Genomic DNA, 19,854 nt, shown 5'->3' on the forward strand with positions numbered 1-19,854 from the left:
ACCTGGGTGGCTCAGTGGGCTAAGCCTCTGCCTTCGGCTCAGGTCATGATCTCCGGATCCTGGGATCGAGCCCCGCATCAGGCTCTCTGCTCAGCAGGGAGCCTGCTTCCCCTTCTCTCTCTGGCTGCCTCTCTGCCTGCTTGTGATCTCTGTCTGTCAAATAAGTAAATAAAAATTAAAGAAAAGAAGAGAAGGAGAGCAATATTTACTATCTCCTCATTTGTTACATAAACTTGTACTGATGACGGACGTACAGAATTGGATTCTTATCAACTGCATTGCTCCCTCCCCAGATTAAGTAGTCTTGTGGTGGGTTAGCAGCAGAGGTGGGGCTCCTTGGTTTATATATCATTCAGGTGTAGTCCTGGCCAACGTTTCCCTATGATATACCGTATAATTATGGCACAGCCGTTTTGTAAATGATATTTTGTAATATATCCCTTGGCACGTTAGGAATTTTCTGACTCCAGTGACCATTCTTTGCTTCTGTGACTTTCAGTCATGCTGCTGGCTCCCAGATGTCTTATGGGGACAGTGGGGCAAATGCGTATGCCTGTCCTGTCCCACTGCATTTGTGCGGTGGCACAGTCTGTAATGGGATCTTCGTTTGCTCCCGTGGACCAAGTATTTCAATCCTATTTAACCACTCAGCGTCTGGGCTTTGCCTTTTATGTTGTCATAGGTAATACCATGATCTGGGAATAAATAAAAGTATTGCCATTATCCGTGATTCCATTCCCTCTTAAACATTGTCTTATGTGACAGAGGGTTACCACAGGTATCTGTCGGGACCAGGAACGACTCTGTTCCATGACACAGAGGAAGCTGGATGGGGGGCGGGGGACACCCAGGTGCTCTGTGTCAAAGTCAGGAAGACAGGTAGCCTCTCGCCTTAGGGTCACTGGGCACTAGAAAGGATGACTTGGAGGAGGTTCCTAGGTCAAAGACAGGAAGTGAGCCCGGGACAGGTCATCAGCTGGGGAGGTAAGATGAAACCTTGAGCTCGAGGTGTAGAGTCCCAGTGAGGACGTGGAAGAAGCAGGTCAGTCGGGAAGAGCAGGGAAGAGGATGGAACCTGTGAGGTGGTCAGCCGGTGGGCAGTTCTCCCCTCAGCAGCAGAAGAATGCCCTGGATGGCTCTCTTGAAACAAGCAGCATTCTCCACCCCCAGCTCTCCTGCCTCAGTGGGCCTCGGGTGGACCCGGTCATGTGCATTTCTGATATGCTCTGCGGTGATGTTAATGAGTCTGATTTGGGAGACACACCTGGAGAGCCGCGGTTCTAGGTGAATCCCAGAGATGAGTGCTGGGGCCTGAGGTGCTGTTCCTCGAGCTCCTTGGATACTTGGTTGGATGAGCTGAGTTTGTTTAAAGGGCTCGGGACAGAATAGACAAATACAACATTTGGCTTTTTTTTTTTTTTTCATTTTAATTGGCTTTAAAGAAAAGATCAAATGCATAACTCAGAGTTTATGAGGAGGTAAACTTCCCTCTGAACTAGAATGTGAAATAAGAACTTACATTCTCGCCTTAGAAACGTACGTGGGGTGTCCTGCTGAGCGAAGTCAGTCCATCAGAGAACGACCGTTATCACGCGTTTCATTCCTGTGTGGAATTTAGGAAACAAAACAGAGGATCCTGGGGGAAGGGAGGAAAACTGGGAAGAAATCAGAGAGGGAGACAAGCCATAAGAGACTCTCACCCTAGAAAACAAACTGAAGGTTGCTGGAGAGGAGTGGGGGGAGGGGTCACTGGGGCGGGCATGACGGAGGCAGCGATGTGACGAGCGCTGGGCGTCACGTGCAGCTCATGAACCACGGACCTCCACCTCTGAAGCCAATAATACACACTATGTTAAGTAATTGAATTTGAATTTTAAAAAAGGAAAAAAAGAAATTATTCTCTGTGAACAACGATGTATTTCATAGTTCTAAAGTTCAGCAGCTAGGACAGAACTCTGGGTACAGGCATGTGCTCCAAGGACGGGCTGTCTCGGGTCAGACCGCGATCCCGCCACCAGCTGTGTCGTGAGGTCTCAGGCCCCTTACATTTGCTGAGTTTCCTGTGTTTTGTGTCTGCTTCTGTGGAGGGCAGGGACCTCTGCCTGGCTGTGAGCAGTGTCTGTCGGTTACCTGTAAAGTCCACAGGTGCCCCCACCTGCCCTGGGTCCCGTGGGGACCCGTTTGGACCCTGCTCCAGATCCGGTTGTTTGCAGACGTCTTCGCGGGAGCCGGTACACACACCTCGTATTCCGCCCAGCCCCGTGGCTCTCCCTGGTCCGAGCAGCCACGGCCCTGGCCTCAGCGCTTCCCTTCTCTGCGCGTGGCTTACGGAGGTGTGCTAGGGGTGCGTCGGCTTGGCAAGAGACACAGGGCTCGGCAAGTCCAAGACACAGGGACTGTTCTCTAAGCATTCCGAAACTAGAGCCAAACGTCACCGAGCGTCTGGAACGCTAAAAGCGCCCAAACGCTGATGCCGACCCACGAAAGAGACCAGACGGAAGACGTGCCGCTGGGACTCCTTATTCGATAAATAAGCAACATGAACACCTAAGATGCGTGTTTTTAAATGCAGTCGCTGTATCTTTAGGGTTACGGGTACCTTCTGTTCATGGCAAGTGGTTATCCAGTTGTTATTTACATTGATACAAAGTTTTTATTTTACCATAGATTTGCTTTTGATTAAAAATACTCACTTAGAGGGGCAACTGGGTGGCTCAGTCAGTTAAGAGTCCAACTCTTGATTTCGGCTCCCGATTTCTTGATCTCAGGGCTTGAGATCGAGCCCCACATCGGGTTCCACTCAGCGGGAGTCTGCTGGGGATTCTCTCCCTCCCTTTCTCACTGTCCCTCCATCCCACCCACTTGTGCGTGCATGCTCTCTCTCTCTAAAAAAAAAAAAAATTAATTTAGAGAAATATTAAGCAAATAATAGTACTCAAGGTAAAGAAATGGGGCAGCAATTATAAAGGTAAAAACTCCGGTGATAGAAGGGTTTAAAACACTGCAAAACATTATGTTTTATAGTCTGCACCTAATAAATGATTGTTGATTGACTGGCTGATAGTTCATTCTCTCTTCCTGGCTAACAGCTCATTTCCTATAAGCCCTTTACGAGAAAGCAAGCAGACAGGTAATTCTCATGGCTCCGTTTCAGCATAAGGTCCAGGAAGAGAGGAGGGAAGGGTCAGCCGGAGACATGTTTGCTGGCACCTGGGAGGCTGGAGGAGGCCGCAGGGCCAGAGGTGTCCCTCCTGTCCTGGTTTCCAGAGACCAGCTCCCGTCAGCCCCCTGTGCTCCTCGAGCACTCTCTCTCCCATGCAGAGTCGAGCTGGGCAAGTGCAACACGTTGAACACTGAACAAGTTAAAAAGTCTATAAAGTAAACATATGGTGAGTCCTGTGTGCACAAGAACATTTGTGAAAAGGAGAGAGGCTTCTGAGTGTCACGTGCTTCTTCCCTCTTCCTTCCTCCACTATTTGGGAAGCTTTGCCAGCCACCCTGGGCAGCCCCACCTTCCGGTGGTTTCCACCAGCAATTTAAGCCTCCCTGACCAGGCTCACTGAATGACAGGGCCTCGGAGTAAATGCTCTGCGGGAGAGCGCAAGTAGATGAAGGCAGGAGGCCCACTAATGGCAGGTCTGAGCCACCAAAATCTAGAATGCAAAGAGCTCTCGATATTGGGGAAGATGTAAAGACAGAACTACAGAGGGGAGGTCAGAGTCCACAGGCGAAGGGCATGGCGGCTGCGAGACTACACTTCAGACACCAGCTGAAGATGGGGTACCCGTCAGCCCACACTCCTTACCAGCTGGTTGTAGATTCAGGACCCCATAAACCCACCGGGATTGATAATTTGCGAGAACGATGTGCAGAACTCAAGAAAGCGCTGTCGTCACAATCACAGTTTTACTATGAAGTTTCACGGTGCAGACTGCAAATGGGGACTGGCCAGATGAAGAGACACATGGGATGAGGTCTGGGAAGGTCCCAGGCAGGAAGCTGTCATGTCCCCAGGATGTATCACCTCCTAGCCTCTCTGTGTGTACCATGCCCCGGAGGTTGACCCAAGCCCCTGGGACCAGAGATCCTCTCGGGCTTTCATTCTGCAGGTGTGATGGATAGGATCACTGACAGTGTGACTGCACCCAGTCCCCTGCACCCGTTTCCTCCAGCGAGGGTGGGAGGTCAGGCCGATGTCAGGGCTCCAAGCCCTAGCCCTCTAACCACAGGGCTGGTCTTAAGGCACAGCCAGCCACCGTCCTGAAACTGTTTAGGGACCCACGGTTGGCTAATGACCTCATTTGTGTAAACTCTGGTGTGGTCCCCAGGGTCCACCGTGAATAACAAAGACCCTTCTGTCACCTGGGAAATTCTAAGGGGTTACGAGTTCCCTCTCAGGAACCCTGGATGAGGACCAGACAAGTTCTTTATGATAAAACAGAAACTAGAATAAGGATCAGGCCTTTAAGGGCTCCTGGGTGGCTCAGTCGGTGAAGCGTCTGCCTTCGGCTCAGGTTTTGATCCCACGGTACTGGGATCGAACCCTGCATGGGGCTCCCTGCTCCGCGGGGAGCCTGCTTCCCCCTCTCCCCCTCCCTTTGCTCGTGCTCGCTCTCTGTCTCAAATAAATAAAATCTTGAAAAAAAAAATCAGGTCTTTCAGTCACCAAAAACTAAGGCAAAGAAATAATGACTTTTATGATGGAGACACCACGGGAAAGTGATGTTTGAATTACAAATAAGTGGTCACGAAGCCCCATGAAATTCTCTTCTGTGTTTTGCTCGCTTGTCTGTTCAATATGTGTTGAGTCCGACCTGTGCTCCTCACTGAAGCTGTGTCGTCGCCCCTCCATCGTATACGGAAAATAAAAATAAATTTAAATGACATGGAAGAAGGGAAGGAAGCACTATTGGAATCATTTACTTATTTTCCTATTGATCTAAATGAACCCGAGTTCTGAGATGATTGTTCATTATTCTTGTCCCAAATAACGCTAAAGGAGCTCTCAAAGTACAAAATATTTCATGTGGGGCTGCGGGAGCCGGGGAGGCGGGGGTCCAAGAAGGAGCGCGGGGGTCACTCGTTAAACCCGAGGGCGGCCGTCTGGCCTTCTGCTCTTCTAGAAAACCAAGACAAGCTTTAACATGTGATGTTTTTGAACTGTCTTTGTTTGCTTCCCTGTAATTGGAGCAACATACTAATTTCTACCAGTTGTGACTACTAACAGACAGCAATCACCTCACAGACTTGTACCGAAGAGACGAGACCATCCAGGTGACGGGAAACGGCCACGTGCAGAGTCCTCGCTTCCCCAACAGCTACCCCAGGAACCTGCTGCTGACGTGGCGGCTCCGGTCGCGGGACAGGACGAGGATACAGCTCGCCTTCGACCAGCAGTTTGGGCTGGAGGAAGCTGAAAATGAGATCTGCAGGTGAGTGGGGAGGAAACCCTTTCAGGGGCACGCTTCCAAGGTGAAGGCGAGGCAGTTCAAGGCGTCCCACCAGACTTCCCTCGGGGACCTGCCCGAGGTGTGTCGTCCCCCTTCCTTTCCGAAGAGCCTTTGGGTCCATCCTGGCAGATGGAACACATGGGAGCGCGGACCGCCTGTGCAAAGGGTCTGCTCACCTGGGGCCTCGCAGAGAAACACGGGCCCACGACGGCCTGTGAAGGCCGGGCCCTGAGCCGCCTTTGTGAGCAGGTAGACACATCGGGTGTCCACGACACGCCCCTTCCCAGGGCGGCTCTGGGACCCACCTGCCATGGGCTCCAGGACCTCTGCCAGGCTGCTGTAACCGGTACATGGCCTGATCTCCCCCAGCCTGGGAGAGGGTGGTGGCCAGCACTGTGTCAGGGTCCTACCCTGAAATCACAGGCCTGAGGTCCATGTGAGAAAGAACCGTGAGCCCCAGGGCCTGGGAGCAACTCAGACGGGCTGTCTCCTGTCCTTCCTGGGCCAGTCGTCGACGAAAACCATGCTTCATAATCTCCCTGCCAAGTGTATTTATCAGAGAAAGCCCTGGCTGTTCCTTGAATTGTCTGCTCCCAGCATCATAGTCATTTAATTAGCATGTGAGGCCAGGAAGGGTTTTGTTTCCCTCCCGCACCTTACCCGACGCGCTCCTTCTCCATTGCCGACGTGCCGCTGAAGAATCCTCCTTTCAGCAGCTTTATTTCCCTCCGACGCATAGAAAGAGGCTGCCTGGAATGCATCTGTCCTTTGTTGCACATTTATGAGGCTGACAGCTTTTATCATGCGGCTGTTGTTGTTTTCAAGAATAACAGCAGTGAGGATTCCTTTCTAAGAGGGATTCCTTTCACAGAGGGTAATATAAGCCGAAAGCAGAGGCAAATACAGGCCGAAGAGCCAGTTAATATTTATTTACAGAGAGAACGCACTCCAGCAGATCTCGGGTCTGTGCAACCTGGAAAGGAGAACTCATTTTCTGGGCTGGAAAAAGAGATGGTGGGAGACACTTTTTTTTTTTTTTTGGAGATTGTAGAGGATGGTGATGACCCGGACAGGAAGCTGGGTCTTGGCAGCTCAGCTGGGATTTTGACCCTGGCCTTGAAAATAGAAGATGCCAGGGTGGTTTCCTTTCTGGACCCTTCATCACAATCAGGTTGCTTCTCCAAATTTATGGAGGCAGGTGGAGGAGTAGGGGTGGAAAGGGAAAAGGAAGAGGGGAAAGAGACAGGTCAGAGCCTCAGACCCTCCCAAAGAATTGAAGTGAAGCTCTCTTGACTTCATCCACAGTAAAAATCACACCACTGTTTTAAAAAAAAAAAAAAAAAAACACAAAAGGAAAGTGACCTATGGTGTTATTAACAAAGTTTCAAGTCTGCTCATGCTTTGTGCAGTAACTATGATTTACACATATTGTATATAAAATGAAATGCAATTGATTTCCTACCATCTGTTCCAAAGCCTCCTTGATGTTTACACTGTAATATTTTATTGCTTGAATGATGATTCTTTGTGAGTGCTTTTCACCTTCCAAGCACCGTATAAACATTAAGTAATTAATTTACACAGTACCCAAGAGATATCCAGCCAGGAAATTTGTATAAACCTCTTATTTGGCTCATAAGGAAACTGAGGCAAAGGACTTAAGGACCTCCCTAGTCACTTCAATGAAAGGTAGTCACGATGCCGATATTGGATAAGTGGGATGGGTGACAAGTTGGGTAAGTGGGTGACAAGATCCCCCGCTCCTGCGATTACCCTGCCGGATCCAGGATTTTCTTCACATTCACCTGTGATGTTTCTCACGCTGATTCCTTTTGGCAGTCGGAATGGAAAACCCACAGTGTGTTGAGACGGCGGCCGCTGCTCACCCTGAGTACTTGTCCTCTGCCTTATGGCATTAGCAGCCCGTGTCTTCTGGGGGGAGGTAGAGACAGATGCCCAGAACTGAAAGTCAGGTAGTTCAGCTCACCAAGTAGACTGTCCCAAGATTTGGGGTGTCTGAAAACCAGGGAGATGATCCCTAAAAGATGTACACTCTGTCCCTGAAGACATTCTACCACGTGATGGAAAGGTTATATGGAACATTCAGAGAGGGACTGTTCTCCGTTCTTAACCTTGGCATTCAGTGACTCTCTGCCCAGCATCAGAGCTGAAATTGTGACCTTCTGCTCATTCACACGCTGGTTTAACCAGCCCAGCTAGTTCCAGTAGTGGCTGGGGTAGCTCCCTCCCCGAGGTCTTAATGCTTTTTGCTATGATAACTGTCCTGTCTGTTTTATGATGTGATCCTTCCAAAAGACAGCTTCCAAAAAGAGAAAATAGGGATTTATTTTATTTCACCGGGTATCTTCTATAATGGGATGATGTAATGTAATGCTGATTCTATATGCTTTATAGATACAGGTCATTTCTTAAGGAAGCCCTGAATGTGGTGAATTAATTCAGAGTGGCAATTTGTTTGAAAACTTTATATATATAGTAAATATTTGGACATAGAATTAGAGCTATATCTCCAAAAATAGGACAATAGACGACAACAGATTATAGTTACTAGTTTTCCTAGGAAACACTTAGGAGCCCCGTGCTCAAACAGTGGCCCATTTTCATTACTGATGATTTGGGCATACTCATGGCTAAATGTCCATGAGGGTTCTTTCGGATTATTGAAGTTTGAATTTGGAAAACTTCACCCACAAAACTAGGTTTTCCTTCAAAATTTCAATGGGCTTTAATTTTTATTTTAGCTCATAGGTCATGAGAAGTCACATGTGTTAATTTTCATTTCCGAGTGAAAGTACGAATTTCAAAGTCTACTCTAACCAAAATATGTTTATTTGTGTCAAATTGAAACCAGGTATGATTTTGTGGAAGTCGAAGATGTGTCTGAAACCAGTACCATAATTAGAGGACGGTGGTGTGGACACAAGGAAGTTCCTCCAAGGATAACATCAAGAACAAACCAAATAAAAATAACATTCAAGTCCGATGACTACTTCGTGGCTAAACCTGGATTCAAGATTTATTATTCCTTTGTGGTAAGTAGCCGAAACCACTCTGTGATTAAAAGCAGACACTGGTTTCATGAAGTACAGAGATATCTTCTGTGATTAAATGCAGTGGTATGAGGGTGAACTTTGTTAATTCTCGGTGGTATGCTGTGTTCCTACTTCACCCCCAATACGGTAAAGCTCTCTTCAGTAAGGAACAACATTTGGGATCGATTAAGTCAATCCACATCCACCATGTAGGATCCACACCTTTTGAAAGGAAGCCTGGTAATTAGAAAAAGTAAAATAGTTAAGAGGAAAGCAGTATTACCTTTGATCCAGTTGATGTAGGATAAATAAATAGCCCAAAAAAGGCATTTGGAAAGTTGACCATCTTGCGTTCAAAAAGTTGTCTGTGTCATTCCAACCACAGAGAAGAGTGTGAATGATTTTAGTTTAAATTCTGATCCAAACTGGGGAAAGGTCTATGTTATGATCATAGGGCCTCAGAGTTAGCAAGCCTCTTGAGGATCATAAAGCCTGAGCCCGGACCCCGGAGTTGAACACCGTTTCTACCGTCACGCTTCTCTGTGACCTCACCTCTCCTTCCACACACCAGCCGCCATTCCCAACTCTACGTGGGTCTGACTGGTGGAAATTGCTCGGCCTCTTACTGAGTCAAAATCTCTATCGTCTTTAATTCTGGTTCTTGGGTCGCATGCCGCCGTGTGTCTGCTTCTCTCACGCGGTCATTCATAGGACGCTGGAAGGTTCCTGCTCGTTGTCAGATGTTCTGCTAGGTGTCATGGCTACAGAGGTGGGCAGGACAGATGGGTTTCTTGAACCCCGAAGATTATAATCTGGTAGGGATGACAATCAGTTACAAAGCCGTGGGGAGTGGGACGATGAGTAATGACACAGGAGTGCTGGGCTCTATGGGTTAAGCTCAGAGAGACACCGGGATGGTTTTACCTGTTCGCTCTCTTAGACTACCCATGGCCCCTTCATGTTCATAGCATGACGCCTTTTGTTTTCCCACAAGCACTGTTTATTCCCATTCAGCTTGACTCTGTCTCTTTTCAAAGGCCGGATACCAAAGTAGAACACGGCACTGTGAATGGAGTCAGTTTGTGGTCTTGCTCCCCTCTTGTGTTAAATTGAGAGTGGGGGAAAACCCCACTTTTTGTATCTGATGTGGGTGGTTGTTTTTCGTTTTCCTTTTTTATTTTTGCGTTATCGTGAGTTATTAAACACTAAGTGAATTCTACATCAGAATAAATGGGAAAAGGGCATGAGATGCGTCTGGTTCCAGTTTTGATTTGAAAATAATCCATCAAACAAGATTTACATTTTTACAAACAACTGTGCTGCTCAGCATCAAAACTGAAGCGTGAACCTTTGGTTTCTACCTTTCTTTCTTTCCACGCGCCCTCTGGTGCATCCATTCTCTGCTGTTCATGGACAAGCAGGCTTGGCATATTGGAATGAGGGTGAATAGGCTTAGGGAAGGACCTTTTTTCCCTTAAAATACCAAGCACTATCCCAGATGATGGAGATACTTTTTGTAGAACTGTGGTCACGACTAAATTGAATGGTCCATAGTCAGTTAGAAATACCCCTAACCCTCATACAGGGACACTCTAAGGCGAAATAACGCCTTTTTGTTTTTGTAGAACAGAGAGTACAGGTATGGATTTAGGGAAGAGCGACTTCTCCCGTTGGAGGGTTTTGGGGTTTTGGTTCAGGCTTATCACTCCCTCACTAGCCGGTGGCAAGTGGCATATGGGACAGCCTCTGGAGGGACATGGAGACCGGCATCCCCCCACTCCCTTACTCATTCACCCACACCAGGACTCCGCTGTGGGTTTGGGGAAGGACGACAGTTATCACTTCTTTGTATACTTCCCTGCCGACCTATTGGTCTGCATTCTTTGGGAATAGCTCCAGGCTCCCTTTTCTGCTCTAAAGGCTTCTGGTACTAAGTGTGATCCCCGGGAGACGAAGCGCTTTGGTGGCTGAATCCCAACAGGTGTAAGGAGCTCCGGGAGACGAAGCGCTTTGGTGGCTGAATCCCAACAGGTGTAAGGAGCTTCCCTAGTACATACAGACTGTAGATCTGTGGATCTACAGGCTGTGGATAAAACGTCCGTTTGATTCTTGCTCAACGGGGATAGAAGATCGCTATGGCTCGAGCTGTGTATTGGGAAGACCATGTCATTTGTGTTTAAGTCGTACTTGCAGAGACTTCAAAGCAGTGTTTATAAAGTCAGACTCCACCAAGACCAGGCTTAAAGCCTACAGCTGGCCAACTATGAGCTAATATGGAGACGGGGGATTAAAAATGGCAACCCCCCTTAAGTGTTATCTAAATTATTATTTTTACAGTGTTGCACAGTCCCGCAAAACTTCTAAGGGTTGAAGGCAGCTGTTCTGCAAATCCTACCTTCAAGCGTGGTAGGGTCTAGGGACGTTTGAGCCTGAGAATATTTTCTGAGGAGTCAGCGTGCTCTGTGAAGATGGCAAGTAGCCATCTTGATAGGATACGACCGCCTCCCTTCCGTCTCTCCCTTTTTACGTTTCTGCTTCCCATGAAACATCTCTCTTCCTCATACCTCAGTGACTCTCCAGGTGTACAGGGATGTTCTCTGGGGCTGGAAATAACAGTGCCCAGGACCATCAGAGCCCCGTGCTCGGAATCAGATCTGCATGGTCTCGGCTCCTAATGTGTGCGGAATACCAAGTCCAGTACACATCTTGGGCTATTTTTCATTCCAGCTAAGTGTGGGAGGTGAATGGTTAACATCAGGACCACTTATTTTTGGTTAGGACTGGTTCATGTATTACAATCTTGTTTGCTATGCTGGAGTCCGAGCCACCATTTTCTGCAGAATCTGTCCCAGTCTCTCTTAGAGCAAGGCAGTGCAGTCTCCTGGGGCCGGTTTTGCTGTAAAGCTCCCTCTGGGTGGAGTAAGGTTTCCTTACTTACTGATGGTCTGATATTAAACAAGTCTCTTACCCTTTGCTCTTACATCTATAAAAGGAGGGTAGTAATTGGAGTTGGCATGTGGCTTTTGGATGATAACACACACTTAGGGGTCAATAATCAGGGCACCGATGATCCTACCTTTACCATCACTAATTGTGTGTATATCTGTCTCTTCCGGATTAATGGTGTTAAAAATAATTCAGTGAGTAAATTTTACAGATTTTGTTGGCTTTATTTAATGATTCACTCATCAGTCAAGATCCAGTCTAGCAGACAGGACGTGGCTCCAAGGAGCTGTGCAAATAGAAAGACGTTTATAGGCAGAAGGGAGCACAAACAAGGAGGTTATACTAGGCAAAAAAACTGAGTTCATTACCGTAAGGTTACATTTCCTTGGAAGACAGCAGGAGTCCATTAGGCAGATTGTATAACTAGTGTTGATTAGGAGATTCCTGATTGACTGCTTTAAGATTCTGTTTTGGGGAAAACCAACACTATAATTAAGTCTCAGTTTGGTAATATGGCCTTAGCATGAGTGACTCCATTTTAAGCTTGTTGTCTTAATTTCCACAATGGTATTGAACTATTCAAGGGTAGGACAATTGTATTTCTGTGTGTATTCTGCACGTGCCTTCTACATGGTTAGCTAGTGAATTTGTTGAGTTGACTCTATCCTGATAAAATATGATTCAACAGAACTTCCTAGTTTCATTTTTTGCTTTCTGCTCAGTCTTCTTCCCTAATTTTTACTCTATGGAGGAGAATAGATAGACTTCAGAGGGCATCATTGTTTTCAGATACTTGTTAGCAAGATGGGATTGCGTAAATAAATGAGGCTGTCCCACCTCAAGTCCAGTTTGTGGGGGAATGGTTGGATGGGTTGTCAGGAATCTGCTTTTGAAGACCATTGAGTAGGTTATTGGAAAGTTATCCAAATACAAGACTCCCAGTGGATGGTTTTCAGAGAAGTCAGCAACCCTGGGTGTGAATTTCAGCTTTATGGCTCACTACAGTTTTTCATCTGTAAAATGAAGGTAATACTGCCCAACATTAAGTAGTTGCAGGCATTAAATTAGAGAATTTTGTAAACTCCCTAGAACTTAATAATTACTTGTATATCTGTTGTTCTTATTATCATTGGTATTATTATTAATAAAACAGTAACAGGTGCACTCCTCAATCCTCTTCAAACAGCCCAGGTGTCAGTGAGGGCCATACACCTGTACAGACACCTCTAACCATCGTCCTTTCCCTCCATCCAAGGTAGAAACCTTTTACTGCACATCGTAACAAACATAAAAACTTTTATTTGTGTGTGTGTGCATTTGTGTTTTTTATAAGGTACATTTTTAAAAATTCATAGAAACATTAAGTCATTTTAAAGCTAATCAAAAACTTTCTCTTTTATTAACAAATTGCAAGTTATTTTATAACTTGAAATTTGCTAGTACCTCTTATAAACAATTAAAAAGCAATTTTATCAGACCAGTTGCTTAACTATATATCGCTCTAGTTTGAATTAATTTCAAGTGGTGTAGTTAAGATTTCCATTGAGATTGAAACTGCATGAATCATGGTTTTTTATTATAAATAATGTAATTATATTATAAATAATATGATTATAAATAATTATTTCAAGAAGAAAAGGGAAAGAAGAGGAGGAGGAGAAAAAAAAGGAGGAATAAAACAAAGGAATTGAGTAATGGGATTCTCAGTTACAACTTTTGCAGATTCTGCTTTTGTTCAAGTAGAACAAGCGGGTTGAACAAAAACAAATGAACGGTATGGGTAATCCATGCTTATTCCCCGAAGTGGAATTCTCAGACAAAGCGAGTGAAGAGAGTGAAGAACCCCATTCACTTTCTTTGCAGAATGTGTAGAAAGTCTTCATTTGCACAGTCAGATAAAAACCGTGGGACCTTGTGAACGCATTCTGGGGCCCCGGCCACACAGCCAGACCGTGCGTAGAGCCAGGGACAGTCGAGGTCAGGAGAGCGATCACACTGTCACGGTCTCCATCAGTTTCATCCTTACAGACAGATCCTACTGGAGCTTTGGGAGCCATAAAGCCTGTGCAAGAGAGCTCGCTCCCTCTGTCTCCCAGATAAATAAAACAGACAGGAGGGGAGCAGAGCAGGGGGGATGGGTGCAGGCTCTGAAAGCCGCAGGCAGCTGTCCCTGCGGTGGGCTGCCAGGCTGGGAAGCCCACCAGCCACTTCAGCGCAACTGGGTTGAAACTCACCATCTTACGGACAGAGTCTCGGTGTGGTGCCATTTTGCAGACACAGGTAGGCAAATGTTCTGAAGTTTTGCAAACGTCCTAGAATCCCACTAGTTCCGTAGAATATTTTGAAGTGAATTCATTATTTTAACCAGATCACTTTCCTAAAACCTGAGCACATAGTGAAAACCTTAGAAGAATTCATGACGGACCAAAGAGCAAAGTTTTGTATAATCTTGGAGCAAAGGATACTTTCTCAAAGGGTATGGTGAGGTTCACCAGCAAAGTGTGGGTGAAGGGAATCAAGGGGAAGTTGAGCCCTTGCAGGAGGTGGGGGTGGCGAGCAGAAGAGGAACAGGTAGATAATAAAAAAAAAAAGTTAGGGCGCCTGGGTGGCTCAGTGGGTTAAGCCGCTGCCTTCGGCTCAGGTCATGATCTCGGGGTCCTAGGATCGAGTCCCGCATCGGGCTTTCTGCTCAGCAGGGAGCCTGCTTCCCTCTCTCTCTCTCTCTGCCTGCCTCTCTATCTGCTTGTGATCTCTCTCTCTGTCCAATAAATAAATAAAATTTAAAAAAAAAAAAAAAAAGTTAAAGAAACAGGAGGAGACAGAAAAGAGAGGTGAAGCAGCCTCATGATAACAGGGTCCAGCCCTGCCGAATTCCGGGCATTTGCACGGGTCATGCCTGGGCCTCAGTGCGTCACTCAGCATGCTTTTTGCTGAGCACTTACGATGTGCCTAGCACTATGCCACGTCTGGATTGAGTTCCTGCCCCCCTGGGACTGATAATTGGGCACAGATGAGGAGGAGGAGGAGGGGGAGAGCACCCAACCCTCAGGTTACCGCGGTGATTAAACGCATGGGATGTTTAACTCAGGAAGACCAGCCTGCTGCTACCCACCCATGCACTGCGGGAAAACTGGTTTCAGGAACAATATAGAATAGAGTTGCAGAATCTTCGAGATCCAGTGCCTAGAACACCCCTCATTTTACAAACGAGGCAGTCAACAGAGAGAGGTTACGAGTTGGCCCGTGGTCACAGAGCTCACCCATAGGTGCTCTCCATGAGACAGGGAAACTGTGGGCCCTTCAGGGACAAAGGCATACATCTAACACCGTCCGTAAAATCTCGGGGAACCCCCACGTCCCCCCCCACGCGGTCCTGCAGGTCCGTCGATGCAGCTCAGAGCCCCACATGTATTGTCTGTGGGTGTTACCCAACTTTGGGAATGTTTTCGTCCACGTTGACTTGTCAGTTCCAACACAGTATTCGAAATAACACTTTACGCCTGTAATTAATTTTGCTCCTAAGCCCCACGTGCTAACCACATGAGCAGACGACTCCTCGCGTGCTGAGTAAACACATCTCCAGCTTCGAGGGGGAGCGAGTTTAATGACACTTGGGCAGGCCAGCATCCTGTTTTTCTAGGGCGTAAATTCACAGCCCTACTACAAGTAACTTCCGTCCTTGAGACCCGGGAAGTTGTAGTGACTCTAGGTGACCGTGTCTCTTTATAGACCTATAACTTTCTCTCTATAACCGTGCTCTTTGATGTGCTAATATTTGGTAGCTGGAGAAAAAGAGAAAAATGAAGGAGAAACCATTCAACTATATTAGAAAAGGCTTGCATGTTTAAGATATGCTTCAAACAGAGCACTATTTCTTTCTTAAAAAGCCAAGATGTGAACCTCAATAAAAAAAAATACCTCAACCTAGTGTTCGCTTGTAAATTCAACAAATATTTCTGAGAACTTACGGTGGATCGTAAGAAGAAAATTGATGGTCCTGTGTGGAGAAAGGACATGATTATAAACCACTGGGCTCCACAGGGACAGAATGTGTATGGGACCTCTGGGGGCCCACAGGGAGGGCAGCACTGAGCTTCCTGCAGGCAGTGATGGCTGGTGTAAGAGAAGGAAGGCTGTTTCCCCCCTGTGCTCCCAGGCCCTCTGTCTGGGGCCCTGCAGAAGAGACCGACAAAAGACAGAACGACCAGAGAAACACGAGTGCATGAACACAAACATCTGACACGCACAGGAGAGCACTCAGTGATGAGTTACTCCAGGAGGATGGTTAGAACTGGAGTTCACAGTCCGTCTTAACAAAAGAACAATCCATCTTCGGGGAAGGGACAAGACAAAGGAAAGGGACTTGAAGCTTGCCGGCGGCACACTCTGGGACGGTAAATACTGGTGCGGGGAGCTCAGGGAAGCCAGGGCCAGTGAGTCAGGTGTGTTCTGCAGGTTCCTCTGGTGCCTCCAGGCTGGTAAGGGTCTAGCATTTTCTCTGATTAACTTCTGCCTTTCCTGGTAGAGAGGGGAGTGGGGACCCTTAATAAATTTATATCCTGCTTCTAGGCAGATGGGGAGGGCAGAGAGCTTGCCCCGTGTCTCTTCTTCTCAATTGCTTTCAGCTCGAAAGAGTCTTTACGCCAAAGTGACATATCCTGGGGTCCCATCGTCTGTTCCCCTCCACGGGGCTGAGGAGAGGGAAACCCCCCGGGAGGAGGGGATTGCCGAAGTAAAGGCCCAAAAGGCAACGCGTTTCAGAATATCCCAAGCGGTTCATTCAAAGCCCTAGAGACGGTGGTTACTAACCACTTTCCACACTTTCTTCATTCTGGCCGGCAGAAGAGACAGACAAGAAGCCAAAAGTCAACAGAATAGCAGCTTCATTCATGGTGTTCTAAGAAATGCCAAAGCTCGGGACTCTTCTGTAAAACTAGGGAACCGTCCGGGGCCCAACCTGAGGGGAGCGCGCCGCTCCTGAGATGCAAATTCATGCCCAGGGGTTCTTTTGAGGAGTCTGGGGTCCAGAGAAGAGGCTGGGGTGCACTTACATGCTCCCCGCCGTGCACGGAAGATTGTAGGTCTGGGCCCAAATAGTCACAAACAGGCAGGACAGCCAGTAAGTTCGGCAGACTGTGCACCGCAGATGGACCAGCAGATGGAGGGAAACCGAGACCCTTCCCGGCGGCTGGCGTCCAACGCAGGCAGCCCAAGGGAGACACAGAGAAAAGGGATATGGTAGAGGAAGCTTAGCAGGATAGACGTGATGAAGGGAAGGCGTTTGTGATGAAAGAGACCAGAAATGTTTGTTGATGTCTCCGTATCTGTGAATGGAGGCAGGAACACAGACAGACGCGTTTCCCCCTCTGGAAGCGCCAACAGAGAGCTCCGAGGAGAGTTCGAGCCCCCAGTGACTTATGCTTGTGATTTTCAATCAGTCGTCTTGGTCACAGTCCTTGGGAACTCAACCCCACCCCGCTCTGGTTCCAAGGAGAGCTGGTTGACCTGCTCCCTTGGGTAGGGCCGGGGTAGCTGAAAGTCCTTGGAACTTCAGGGCTGTGCCAGTCTCCTCTCCCTGCTGAACAAAGGAATTAGAAATTAATCATACAGACAGGACTCATCTAGTTTTGAAAACACCTGCCCTTAATGTCCCCTTTATCAGTGGGAAAGTGACCCATTAAGGCTGACCTCCATTCAACATTGCTTCTGACTCCTGTGAAAATATTGAGCTACAGATTCAAAGTGACTCTTTCCTTATTTTGCAGTTGAAAATTGGAGTTAGGCAGGCAAAGAAAAAAAAAGAGATTAAAAAGCCACGGAGCCACCTCTGGAGGAGAAAAATGCATGAATAAGTAATCAAGTAATCATTGCTGCTGGGCTGGGTCCTGCTGATCTCTTCCTGGTTGGTCTCTCTACCTCCTGTCTCCCTTCCCTTCCGTCTGTCCAGAACACAACTGCCTGCTAAAGGAAAGCTGTGATCACATTATTTTCCAGCTGAAAACTTGTGAATGACTCCAATTTCCTGTGAACCTCATGTCCAAACACCTCACTCTGGTCCTGAGAGCCTTCTCCATCCTGGTCCCAAGCCCGTGTTCTAGCCAGTTCTCTCTTCTCCACACGCATTCTGCATTCCAGACAAACAGCATTATTCCCTGATGACCCAGCTGTCTCAGGATTTTCCACCTCTCATCCCTGCTATTTTACTTTCGTATCTGTGTCTATACCTCTCCTCAAAAACCCAAGCCCTCCTCCGTCAAAGCATATTCAATGTCGAAGCTACGACCTGTCCTTAGCTCATTTCCCTCCATTAGGCACTCAGATAGTCAGTCTTTATCAACATTGTGGTTGAAATTTTCAAGGAAAAAGTAATGAACACACCTCCCAGATACTTTGGGAGCTATATAGAATAGTAACGAAGAAAAAAGAAAAGAAAACCACCAGTCGTTCCCGTCACCCAAATATAACCTCTATGAATATTTTGATGTCTTTCTTTCCAGTCTTTTTTTTTTAATTGATGAAAAACCTTTGCACACAACTCACTGTCTCTCCTGGAGGGTAGGGAGAGGCTTATTTCTGAAGGTCTATCAAAGGTATTGTTGTAAGTAGGTCGGTCTCAAGAGGTTTAATGGAGCTGAATCAACACATACTCACTGAGTTCCCATGATGCATCTCAGTTTGGAGTAAAAACAGTAAAAAGCAATCCCCAGAGATACACAAAGAGAAGATATACTAAGAGCCCGTTGCCTGGGTTTTTCCAGACTTAAGGCCTGGGAGAGCCGCAGTCACACCAATGGGCCTGAGCTGTTTTGGTCCAGGACTGAATGGGTATTGGAGGAGTGGACGTGAGGGTGGAATGGTGGGGCCATTGTTGGGGTCAGAGGTCAGGCGACTGTGGAGCGGAAGCCGGCATTCTCATTGTGAAGTCTGTCTTTTCAGCCTCAAGGAGCATAGGGTTGCCTCGGTAACAGCCCGAACTTAAGAGTTCTTACGTCGGACTGCATAACTGTGACACGGTTTGGGTCCTCCATTTCTCGTGAGGAAAGTTCAAAGCTTGGAAGGACTCGGGGCCTCCTCCTGAGGGCAAAAAGGTCTCTGGGGTCCTGACATTCTAACACTCTTGGGATCTTTCCCAAGTCTCCAGAGCTTTCCAGGGCTTTCCGGGTTTTGATGACCTCCAAAGCCATTCCTTTGATTGTTTGAGGTTTTCTGTACAGGACAGAGGAGCTGTGATTGAGGAACACTCCTGTTCACATCTGGGTATTATCTGTGAGACTAGGACGCACATTTAACTGCCCAAGCTACTGTTTCTTCATGTGCAAAGTGGGAAAGACCCACCTGTATCCCAGAGCTGCTCGAGGATCACCTCGAGATCACTCGAGAGTAGGGTGTTTGGGTTTGAGGACCAGTTTGTGTACAGCAGACAGAACTGTTACGAGGACTGTACAGTGTCTTTGGAGGGTTACGATGAAGTTAAGTGGTCCCAGGTTCAGAGGCGTTGTGCCTTAGTCCATCGACACTGCTGTAACAGAATGCCCTAGCCTGGAAGACTTTTTTAAAAAGTGATTTTTCAGTCTCGGAAGCAAGGAAGCCCAAGTTCACGGCAGTTTGGTGTCTGATGAGGACTCACTTCCCGGTTCATGGCTGCTGTCTTCTCCTACAACCTCACACGGCAGAAGGGGTGAGGGAGCTCTCAGGAAGCCTTTGATAGGGCACGAAACCCATTCGTGGCTGAATCACCTCCCAAGGCCCCGGGACCATCACATCGGGGATTAGCTTGCAAGATACGAATTTGGGGGTGGCGCAACAGTGAGCGTACCGTCTTCTAAACCAGATGAACGCCGGGGAGATCATTGCACTCATAGTAAGGTCAGGCCTAGGAGCAGTTCTGTAGCGCGAATCCGCTGCCTCCCTGGAAACCTGCACACACAGTGACACAGATTTGGGACAGTCACCCAAAAACCCTTAATGGCCCTTCTTCATTATGCAACTTAGACCTATGCCTTAGTCCCTTTTGAACTGTCCGTTAAAATACCTTGAGATATACCTTCTGGATAATAATTCTAATTTTAGTAGTATGTTTGTATTTGAAAAGTTCCTGATGTCACTGCTGTAAGAAGACATTCATTCCTCACATAGTTCTACAAAACACTGAAAATTGCCCCTAAAATATTCCTTTGGCTCAAAGATAAACTGTATCTCCAGAGCTATAGCCGTTCGATGCCACAAGGACTCAGTGTGAGCTTCTGGCATTTTTTCCCCCTGAAATTCTCAAACTGGCTATTTTTATGAAGAGAAGAAGTCTGTAAGCCTCCTAGTATTTTCATCTCTACAATAAATATCTCTAGAACAGACAAGAAAGATATGAATTTGTAATAGAAAGTAACTTAATCATGAGGATAATCTCA

General features: G+C 47.1%; 1 protein-coding gene across 2 annotated transcripts in view; it reads left to right on the forward strand.

The window, feature by feature from the left end:
• PDGFD (platelet derived growth factor D) overlaps positions 1-19,854 on the forward strand; it is a 218,029-nt gene that overhangs the window by 142,025 nt on the left and 56,150 nt on the right. Inside the window, exons 2-3 of one of the 2 annotated variants that reach the window (XM_046017821.1) lie at positions 5,228-5,432; positions 8,323-8,503. In XM_046017821.1, the coding sequence (XP_045873777.1) occupies positions 5,228-5,432; positions 8,323-8,503 (386 nt within the window). The remainder of the gene's footprint in view (positions 1-5,227; positions 5,433-8,322; positions 8,504-19,854) is intronic. The other variant, XM_046017822.1, reaches the window with a different exon arrangement.

The sequence above is a fragment of the Meles meles genome, chromosome 8 (genome assembly GCF_922984935.1).
Source record: "Meles meles chromosome 8, mMelMel3.1 paternal haplotype, whole genome shotgun sequence".
Lineage (NCBI taxonomy): Eukaryota > Metazoa > Chordata > Mammalia > Carnivora > Mustelidae > Meles > Meles meles.